The sequence below is a fragment of the Physeter macrocephalus genome, chromosome 7 (assembly GCF_002837175.3).
Source record: "Physeter macrocephalus isolate SW-GA chromosome 7, ASM283717v5, whole genome shotgun sequence".
Taxonomy (NCBI): domain Eukaryota; kingdom Metazoa; phylum Chordata; class Mammalia; order Artiodactyla; family Physeteridae; genus Physeter; species Physeter macrocephalus.
Window position 1 is genome coordinate 94,756,552 of NC_041220.1, and position 11,764 is coordinate 94,768,315.

At 40.4% G+C, this 11,764-nt stretch overlaps 1 protein-coding gene across 1 annotated transcript in view; it reads right to left on the minus strand.

The window, feature by feature from the left end:
* Positions 1-11,764, minus strand: part of LOC102973494 (cytosolic beta-glucosidase-like) — a 212,195-nt gene that overhangs the window by 48,320 nt on the left and 152,111 nt on the right. The window contains 3 exon segments of the mRNA XM_024119530.1: positions 3,597-3,611; positions 5,242-5,449; positions 5,452-5,508. Of these exon segments, the coding sequence (XP_023975298.1) occupies positions 3,597-3,611; positions 5,242-5,449; positions 5,452-5,508 (280 nt within the window).

Below are 11,764 nucleotides of genomic sequence, written 5' to 3' on the forward strand. Positions count from 1 at the left end.
TGACTTGGCATGTTTCTCCTTGGATTTATCCTTTATGGGACTCTCTGCACTTCCTGGACTTGATTATTTCCTTTCCCATGTTAGGGAAGCTTTTGACTATAACCTCTTCAAATATTTTCTCAGACCCTTTTTTTTCTCTTCTTCTTCTGGGACCCCTATAATTTGAATGTTGGTGTGTTTAATGCTGTCCCAGAGGTTTCTAAAACTGTCCTCAATTCTTTTCATTCTTTTTTCTTTATTCTGCTCTGTGGTATTATTTCCACCATTTTATCTTCCAGGTCACTTATCCGTTCTTCTGCCACAGTATTCTGCTATTGAGTCCTTCTAGAGAATTTTTAATTTCATTTATTGTGTTCTTCATCATTGTTTGTTTGCTCTTTAGTTCTTTTAGGTCCTTGTTAAACGTTTCTTGTATTTTCTCCATTGTACTTCTGAGATTTTGGATCAACTTTACTATCATTACTCTGAATTCTTTTTCAGGTAGACTGCCTATTTCCTCTTCATTTGTTTGGTGTGGTGGGTGTTTACCTTGCTCCTTCATCTGCTGCATATTTCTCTGTCTTCTCATTTTGTTAAACTTACTGTGTTTGGGGGTCTCCTCTTCACATGCTACCAGTTCGTAGTTCCCGTTGTTTTTGGTGTCTGCCCCCAGTGGATAAGGTTGATTCAGTGACTTGTGTAGCCTTGCTAGTGGAGGGGACTAGTGCTTGTGTTCTGGTGGGTGGGTGCTGGATCTTGTCTTTGGGGTGGGCAGGACCATGTCTGGTTTTGTGTTTTGGGGGTGCCTGTGAACTTAGTATGATTTTAGGCAGCCTCTCTGCTAATGGGTGGGGTCGTGTTCCTCTCTTACTTGTTGTTTGGCATGGGGCATCCAGCACTGGAGCTTGCTGTTGGTTGGGTGGATCTGGCTCTTAGCATTGAGATGGAGATCTCTGGCAGAGCTCCGCCAATTAATATTACTTTGTGCCGTGAGGTCTCTGGTGGTCCAATGTCCTGAATTCAGCTCTCCCACCTCAGAAGCTCAGGCCTGACACCAGACCAGAGCACCAAAACCCTGTCAGCCACATGGCTCAGAAGAAGAACGAGAAAAAAAGAAAGAAAAATAACAATAATAAATAAAAATTTATTTAAATTAAAAAAATTTTAATTAATAATAAAAAATAAAAGAGAGCAACCAAACCAATAAACAAATACACCAGTGATAAGAAGCGCTAAAAGCTATACTAAGATAAACATAAAAATCAGAAACAAATCAGTCGCAGACAGCAAACCCTATTCTACAGTTGCTCCTAAAGTCCACCACCTCAATTTTGGGATGATTCATTGTCTATTCAGGTATTCCACAGATGCAGGGTATATCAAGTTGATTGTGGGAATTTAATTCACTGCTCCTGAGGCTGCTGAGAGAAATTTTCCTTTCTCTTCTTTGTTCTTAGAGCTCCTGGGGTTCAGCTTTGGTTTTGGCCCCACCTCTGCATGTAGGTCACCCTTAGGCATCTGTTCCCTGCCCAGAAAATAGGGGGTTAAAGCAGCAGCTGATTAGGGGGCTCTTGCTCACTCATGCCCGGGGGAGGGAAGGGTACAGTAGTCCTAATTGGAATGCGGGGCAAGCCTGCAGCCGCAAAGGCCAACATAACTTTGCAACAGCCTGAGGCACGCCATGTGTTCTCCCAGGGAAGTAGTCCTTGGATCACAGGACCCTGGCAGTGGCGGGCTGCACCAGCTCCCTTTGGCAGCGGGTGGTGGGGGATGTGGATAGTGACCTGTGCCTGCACACAGGATTCTTGGTGGCTGCAGCAGCTGCATTAACATTTCATGACCGTCTCTAGTGTCCAGGCTGATAGCTGTGGCTCATGCCCATCTCTGGAGCTCATTTAGGTGGTGCTCTGCCTTCTGTGGGCAGACAGGGAAGGAATCCCCTCTCCTTGTGCACCTTGAAACAATAGTCTCTTGCCTCTTATGTAGGTCCAGACTTTTTCTTGGACTCCCTCCCGGCTAGCTGTGGTGCACTAGCCCCCTTCAGGCTGTGTTCACGCAGCCAACCCCTGTCCTCTCCCTGGGATTCGTACTCCGAAGCCCAAGCCTCAGCTCTCAGCCCCCACCTGCCCTGGCGGGTGAGCAGACAAGCCTCTCAGGCTGGTGACTGCTAGTTGGCACCAATCCTCTGTGCGGGAATCTCTCCGCTTTGCCCTCTGCACCCCCATTGCTGCGCTCTCTTCCATGGCTCCGAAGCTTCCCCCCGTCCTACTCCCCGTCTCCACCAGTGAAGGGTCTTCCTAGTGTGTGGAAACTTTTCCTCCTTCACAGCTCCCTCCCAGAGGTGCAGATTCTATACCTATTCTTTTGTCTCTGTTTTTCCTTTTTTCTTTTCCCATACCCAGGTATGTGGGGATTTTCTTGCCTTTTGGGAAGTCTGAGGTCTTCTGCCAGCGTTCAGTAGGTGTTCTGTAGGAGTTGTTCCACATGTAGATGTATTTCTGATGTATTTGTGGGGAGGAAGGTGATCTCCACGTCTTACTCCTCTGCCATCTTGAAGGTCCCCCACCTACGGAAATTTTAATTTACAGGGCTAATTAGAGAAGCACCTTTGGTTTGATCCATCTCTTGGGACAAAGAGCTGGCCTTTCAAATGCAGCAGAGATCTGTGGAGGCCACAGCACTGTGAGGCAGCCCAGCCACTGATGCTAGATTGTTTGTTTCACTTGGTAGACCAAATGTGACAGATCGTTTTATTTACAGCAAGAATATTAATTTTCTAGTTTTGGTAACAAAAATACAATGCTCCTTTGTATTGTTGTAAAACTTGTAAATATGCCCTGCAGGATAAGTAGTATTCAAAGCAACATTCTAATTAAAAGGAAAACTCAGTTGTCTTGCAAGATAATATAAGGAGGGCACATAAACTGTAAATAAGATGCATGGTAAAAATGAAAAAGACAGGCTGGATAGGAGAAGAATGAAATAAGATTTGGAAATGTGCTTTTAAAATGAACACAAATTGTGAGATAATGTTTCATTAAACAATAAAAATAACAAACGAGTGGCAAAGATGTAATAGAAATTCCTATGTATACCATTTTAATTTTAATATAATTTCCCCCAGTGTATCCACGTTTATTGAACTACTATGACGGTCTCTTTCTCACCCTGTCCAAAGTTACTTTGAGAATGTACTTTGCTGTAAATAATTCCCTGTTATGAACATGAAAACAATCCAGAAACTGACCACAGTGTTTTTTAAAAATGGCAAGCATCCGCTCGGGTCCAAAGCCTTAAGAGAATGGCAAAGTATGTTCCATTTCCTCAGGCAAGCAGAAGGAGAATATAGAAAACCACCTTCCCTATGTCTTCCTGCATAAAGTAACTCCACACACTTGTTTCTTTTTTACTTTTTAAAAAAATTCAGAGAAGACTTCAATGACACCACAATCTACATTGTGCTGGCCATAACAGAGCTGATGCCAAGGAGGTGCCAGGTCCAGTAAACAAGCATTGATGTGACTTGAGGAAGATGCACAAGAAGTGCAGATGCACAAGATGCACAACTCAGTACAGCCTCAGTTTCTCAGTCTGCAAAATGGGGTGATAATACTTACCTCTTCTCTTCAAGCCTGATAGACACATGAAAGTTTAGTAAATATTACTTAAATATGGATGTGAGGGCACAAAGTCCACATATGTGGAAGATGTGATGGAGTGAAGATAGGAAGTCCAGAGGGAGCCCTATTTCTCTTACTGACCCCCACTGAGGAAGCTGAGTAAAATGTCCAAGTCCAAGCAACCTCACATACACCTCAGTCATTTCAACCACTGAGGTAAGAAATCCTCCCCTCCTTTGCTTACACTCATGTAAGTCAATTAACTCATGTATTTATTTCCTGGCTGTCATCAATGTTCTGATGGATCCTTAATTTTTTTTTTATAAATTTATTTATTTATTCTTTAATTTTTGGCTGCATTGGGTCTTCACTGCTGCACGTGGGTTTTCGCTAGTTGCTGACAGCAGGGGCTACTCTTTGCTGCGGTGCGTGGGCTTATCATTGCGGTGACTTCTCTTACTGTGGAGCATGGGCTCTAGGCACGTGGGCTTCAGTAGTTGTGGCACACGGGCTTCAGTAGTTGTGGCTTGCGGGCTGTAGAGCGCAGGCTCAGTAGTTGTGGGGCATGGGCTTAGTTGCTCCGCGGCATGTGGGATCTTCCCAGACCAGGGCTTGAACCCGTGTCCCCTGCATTGGCAGGCGGATTCTTAACCACTATGCCACCAGGGAAGCCCCGGATACTTAATTTTTAAAAATATCCAAAAGTAGACACCATGCCCTGCTCATTCTTTTGCTTTTAATATGGTGTGGTTATAGAGTAGGAATCCAATTTCTGTTAAACATCAACGCTCAAATGCTCTTTTTTGCCATTCATATTCTGGTTTGTTTTATTACTTTCTTATTTTCCAAAAGTTTCTCAGGCAAGAGAAAGATGTGCTTGTTCATGCATAGGTAAACTATGTGCCAAATATATCAACCAATCCATTTTATTAAGTAGGTTATCAGTTAATCCCTTTGGTGAACAAAATGCATAACGATACAATGGGACTAACTTTTAATTTTGATTTTTATACTAGATTAACTAGTAGAAAGTTATGGAACACATGACAATGGACCTACAAAAGCAAAGAATAGCTTATGTAAATAGAAAAAAATAGGCTCATAAACAAGTATTTTTATAATAAGTGTTCTGCCATTAGAGTTGCAAATCATGAGCACACTGTGTTTATAAATTTTGCATTATTTTTCCTAGAAAAATTCTAAGGATTTAAATTGAAGTTTCCAAGTCCATCTGATTTCTTAATATAAAAATCAATTGCAGCAGTTTTCTATTCTATTTTTCTAAAAAGTTTCATTGATCAAATACAAATAGAGTAAAAGTCATCATTAAATACATCCCCAGCATGGCACAGGGAGATCAGCCAGGTGGTTTGTGACCACCTATAGGGGTTGGATAGGGAGGGTGGGAAGGAGGGAGACGCAAGAGGGAAGAGATATGGGAACATATGTATATGTATAACTGATTCACTTTGTTGTAAAGCAGAACTAACACACCATTGTAAAGCAATTATACTCCAATAAAGATGTTAAAAAAAAAAACAAACACATCCCCAGGCATTACATATTCAGACTTCACGATCACGGATCAGCTGGTAGGACCTATTTATTACAAAGGCAACTTGAGGATGTCTGAGAGATCTACCAAAGCAGATTTCCTTTCCGAGAGCAGAGGCCCCTTCTCCAGGTGAAATTGCCCAGCCACCCTTCCTGCAGAGGTCCCTCCAGGCCATTGTTTCGGATAATCTTAGCATACTCCTTGGCTGACGTGTGAGGCACTCGGCGTCTTGCTGGATCTTCAAAATCAACGTGGAAGAGACCAAACCAGATGCTGTACCCGTGGGTCCACTCAAGTTATCCAGAAAAGACCAGGCACAATATATTTGAAGACTGACTTTATCAAGTTGGATAGCTAAAATTCCAAAAAAAAAAATATTACCGTTTCCCCAAAGGTTTTAAGAGAACACAAAATCATTGATGACCAATGTGGATGGGTGTCTTTCTCCTGCAGAGGATCACAGTGGGAACAGAAAAAGCCTTGTCTCAATCCCCTTTTTAAATTTCCTGTTTTAACCAAGCAAGGGCTTCATTCAAGAAGTTAATTTACATGCCTTTTTATTTTTTGCCTCCCCCTTCTTTAGATCGGGGAGCTCTTTAATCTCTGAATTTCAGCCAAGGTCCAAGAATATAATAGGCCCCAATTAATTTTTATTAAAACTGTAAATAAATGAATAAATAAATTATGACACTAAAAAAGAAGTTAAATTACATAATTCTAAATATTTGTTTATTCATTCATTTTGACATTCATTTTATTCATTGTCTTTTACTCAGTACACATCTTTTCAACACCTACTATTCTTCAGACACGAAGAAACACACACACACAGAGTTTCTCCCTAGTACCCTAGAAATGTATTCAGTAAAAATACTACCCAGATTCTAAATACAACTTCAAGATAATCTAGAAAGCCCATTGGTAAATTGGAAAAAAGTGATAGTAACACAACTGAGGAAGCCCCACTACTTACCTTGTGACCAAACTGAGGTATATCTTATAATTCTGGAAATAGAATCTCCAAAATGAAAAGGATCAGCACAGGGTTTATCCTAGACTGAGTAGGCACAGAAATGCCACAGCATCTTCTCTGCCCACATCTAAACTCAGAGTAGTGCTTAAGCCCTAAGAGCCAAAGCACTAGACCACCTCCCCTCCAAATGCACATATGCACAAACACAATATTCTATATAATTTCATCTGTGGATGCCCCAGACGCCATCCGTGGACTCCATATTAAGATGCCAAAGTGTGGAGAATTCTTTAAGTAGTTTTACACTAATTTCTCTCTTTTAGTCAGGGAATTGAGCTCATTTGTTAATTAGCATTTTAAGTTTGGCAAAACCTTTAGGTTGTGTGAATCTTTGCATAGAGCATTTTCTTTTTTTAAAACCATAGCAAGTAAACCTTATCTATAGGATGTACTTAAATCTGTTTCATGGTGCAGAAATTAAATTAAAAGGCAAGTTTTCTTTATAAGGTAGACATAATCCTAAATAAGTTAGGTGAAAATGAACATTTATATAATAAAACAAATTTTAATTTTACTGGGGCTTTCTTTCAACGTAAATGACTCTTCTAGCTTTAGCAAACCAAGATCCACTTTTTAATTTTTTCTGTTACAAATCTGTTTTTTTCAGGTCTTTAAAAATTACTATACCCATATACTATTATACATGTGTTGATCGCCAAATCTTAGAATTTTTTTTTAACAATGGATAGTCCATAGACAAATGGAATTTTTTTTTACTATGGATATTCTGTAGACAAATGGAATTTTTTTTTTTTTTTACTATGGATAGTCCATTGACAAAGGTTTTCTGACAAGTTAATTGATGCATAACCCCTCTACCTTTGTGCATGGAGGCATACAAAGTGCTTTACTTAGAGAATGCCCTGTGAATGGCCTCAAGGCAGGAATTAAACCAAACTGGATTGACTCTTTTTAAATAAAGTATTATTGGAAAATGAAATACATACCATTCAAGCACATCAAGCTTTACAGGAGTTAAAACACTTACTAGGTATTCCTTTTCCTCCCACTTGACCACCTTGTCACATGTCTCCTCCCCTCTCTTGTCAACCACAATCTGCAAAATACCAATATTTTTAAATAATCTTTTAAAATTTAATTTCTGGAAGGAATATATCTAAGAATGAAACTGACTAAAACCAAATACCAGGCCATAAAATGGCAACCTTTTTTGACTGCCTTATAATTCAATGTGGGGACATGTGAAAATCTGCATATCTTCTTTCTCACTTGCAGAACTACTTCTCAACAAGGCAGTCTGCCAGGTATAGAGCCAGACAATTTCTGAAAACATGCACAGTCCCACCAATCACGTACAAAAGGATTAATTCATGTGCTAAACTAGGAGATAAAAACAATGCCCTGCCTGCTTGGAAGGGAGCAAAAAGGAAATCTTGACAATTTCATTGTTAACTGCCAGGAGTTCCACAGCAGGTACTAAATGGCCTGAGTGACACTGGTGGATGTCTCTGCATTTTCATTGCAGGAACATTCAAGTAGAGAATTACCTGGTTAGGGCTGAGGAGCTAGCCTGCTGGAATCCTTCTGATGGTGCTACCACTGGTAAAAATTACAAAACCATATCGGAACCTGCATGCTTCTCCTGTTCCTATCTCCTCAAGAACAGAAAGAGACCATCATCACATTTCTTGTCACCATGATTTATGGGGTCCCAAATCTTAGTAGGGAAAAAACATTTCTGTGAATTCACTCTCTTTCTTTAAGCAGAGTTGCAGGCAAAGTAAACACAGACTGACAGGAACCGCAGATGGGTACAAAGTACACGGGGATGAATATGATACCCATCCCAGGGTCAGAGTTTGGTTTTGGAATAAAAGGCCAGTAGGAAAGATCTCACAGTCAGCAGATTGAATTTAAAGATGCAAGGAGAAAAATATCTAAGACTTATTAATATATTATAGCCTTCAGCTGTTTTCATTATAAGAAATCCATGCCAGTGTTGTACTATACACACACACATACACACACACATACTTATGCATGTACACATACACTTACTGCCCTGTGTTGGCCAAACTGAAAAGGTTGAGGAAACAGTCCTTCACCAGACTGTTCTCACTGCCGACACCAACTTCAAGTTAAAGGGGTTCCCAAAACCATGCTCAGTTTCAATAATTTGCTACAAGAACTCTCAGAACTCACAGAAACCTCTTATAGTCACAGTTATGGTGTATTACAGCAAAGGATACATAATAATATAAGCCAAAGGAAAAGACACATAGGTCAGAAATTGATGTCTTCAAACACAAAGTTTACATTGTCTTTTTCCCTAGGAGTCAGGACAAGTTGTCCTCCTGGTGTTGACATGTGACAACACACACAGAGTACTGCCAACCAGAGAAGGTCACCTGAGCTTCGGTGTCCAGAGTTTTTTTAGGGACTTTGTTACATTGGCATTATTGATTGATTGGCCATGTGGATGTCTCAATCCCCAGGTCCAGTGACACCGTGTGACCCAAAGTCCCTCGCTTAGTCACGTGACTGGTCTTCCTATTGTGACTAGTACTCACCCTAAACAAGGACATTCATCAGGTTGGAATAGCTTTTTTTCTCCCAGAAGCTAAGGGCAAAGGCCAGTCCATGCTTTGGGCAAAACCAAACTCTTTACTACATACACACATATGAACACACACATTTTAGAAACACCTTATTTCATGGTACTGGGCAAATTCCTCTCAATTTACTGACTTATAACGAGGTGTCATGATTATGCCTCTGTCTATCATGTTAGAAAGGGCTAGAAATCAGGCACTCAGCATCAGTGGGATTTATTTCCCCACAGTTTATAAACATAGATAATCTGTGTTTTCAAGATTGCCTAGGACTTATATAAGACATCCATGAATGTGACATAACTATGAAGCTATGAAACATACCACTAATCCACAGACCCAAGCTCCCAGGACACAAAACAGTGGAAAGGTCCAGGACAGTGTAAAAGGCAGCACCTCACAAAAAAAAAGAGAGAGAGAGAGAGAAAGAGAGAGATAAAGCACCAAGAATGGATAAGAAGAAAAATTATAGGCCCTTAAGTCATGACCCTGAGGGTGAGTTGGACACAAGGCGGGGCCCAGGAGCGACCTGTGAGACTACTTTCCTCCTGAGACATCTCTGTGCTGCTCGTTTTAAAGGCATTTCTTGGTTGAGTAGAAACGTGTTTGCATCAGGCCATTTTAGGTTCAACTGCTTAGTGCCCAAGAGAATAAATCTAAAACTTCTCATCCAGAGAAAGGCAACAGTCAGGCCTTCAAGTTCAGGTCAGTGCAGATATTTACCAAGACAGTTCACTTATTCATTGAACAAATGTTCATTAACTGTCTCCTATGTGCTGGGTACTGTTCTGGCTCTGAGGTTACAGCATAAGAGCTGTGTGGCTGACAAGGTCTTGGTGCTCTGGCCTGGTATCAGGCCTGAGCCTCTGAGGTGGGAGAGCCAAGTTCCAGACATGGCACCACCAGAGACCTCCTGGCCCCAAGTAATATCAATCAGCAAGAGCTCTGCCAGAGATCTCCGTCTCAACAGTAAGACCCAGATCCACCCAACCAACAACAACCTCCAGTGCTAGACGCCCCATGCCGAACAACCAGCAAGACAGGAACACAACCCCATCCATTAGCAGAGAGACTGCCTAAAATCATACTAAGTTCACAGACACCCCCAAAACACACCACTGGACGTGGCTCTGCCCACCAGAAAGACAAGATCCAGGCCCCACCCACCAGAACACAGGCACCAGTCCTCTCCACCAGGAAGGCTACACAAGCCAGTGAACCAACTTCACCCACAGGGGGCAGACAAAAAAAAAGGAAACTATGAACGTTCAGCCTGGAAAAAGGAGACCCCAAACACAATAAGTTAAACAAAATGAGAAGACAAAGATATATGCAGCAGATGAAGGAACAAAGTAAAAAGCCCACCACACTAAACAAATGAAAAGGAAATAGGCAGTCTACCTGAAAAACAATTCAGAGTAATGATAGTAAAGATGATTCAAAATCTCAGAAATACAATGAAGAAAATACAAGAAACAGTTAACAAGAACCTAGAAGAACTAAAGAGCAAACAAACAATGATGAACAACACAATTACTGAAATTAAAAATTCTCTAGAAGAACTCAATAGCAGAATAACTGAGTCAGCAGAACGGATAAGTGACCTGGAAGATAAAATAGTGGAAATAACTACCACGGAGCAGAATAAAGAAAACAGAATGAAAAGAATTGAGGACAGTCTCAGAGAGGTCTGGGACAACATTAAACACACCAACATTCAAATTATAGGGGTCCCAGAAGAGGAAGAGAAAAAGAAAGGGTCTGAGAAAATATTTGAAGAGGTTATAGACAAAAGCTTCCCTAACATGGGAAAGGAAATAGTCAATCAAGTCAGGAAGTGCAGAGAGTCCCTTACAGGATAAATCCAAGGAGAAACATGCCAAAATACATATTAATCAAATTATCAAAAATTAAATACAAAGAAAAAATATTAAAAGCAGCAAGGGAAAAGCAACAAATACATACAACGGAATCACCATAAGGTTAACAGCTAATCTTTCAGCAGAAACTCTGCAAGCCAGAAAGGAATAGCAGGACATATTTAAAGTGATGAAAGGAAAACACCTACAACCAAGATTACTCTACCCACAAAGGATCTCATTCAGATTCGGCAGAGAAACTAAAACCTTTACAGACAAGCAAAAGTTAAGAGAATTAAGCACCACCAAAGCCGCTTTATAACAAATGGTAAAGAAGCTTCTCTAGGCAGGAAACACAAGAGAAGGAAAAGACCTACAATTACAAACCCGAAACAATTAAGAAATGGTAACAGGAACATACATATCGATAGCTACCTTAAATGTAAATGCATTAAATCCTCCAACCAAAAGACATAGACTGGCCAAATGGTTACAAAAAAAAAGACCTGTACATATGCTGTCTACAAGAGACCCACTTCAGACCTAGGGACACATACAGACTGAAAGTGAGGGGATGGAAAAAGATATTCCATGCAAATGGAAATTAAAAGAAAGCTGGATTAGCAATTCTCATATCAGACAAGATAGACTTCAAAATAAAGACTATTAAAAGAGACAAAGAGGACACTACATAATGATCAAGGGATCAATCCGACAAGAAGATATAACAATTATAAATACTTTTGCACCCAACATAGGAGCACCTCAATACATAAGGCAAATGCTAACAGCCATGAAAGGGGAAATTGACTGTAACACAAAAATAGTAGGGGACTTTAACACCCCATTAACCCTTGGTAAATTTAAGAAAATTGAAATTGTATCAAGTATTTTTTCTGACCACAACACTATGAGACTAGATATCAAATAAAGGAAAACAACTGTAAAAAATACAAACATATGGGGACTAAACAATACGCTACTAAATAACTAAGAGATCACTGAAGAAATCAAAGAGGAAATCAAAAAATACTTAGAAACAAATGAGAATGAAAACACGATGACCCAAAACCTATGGGATGCAGCAAAGGCAGTTCTAAGAGGGAAGTTTATAGCAATACAATCCTACCTCAAGAAACAAGCAA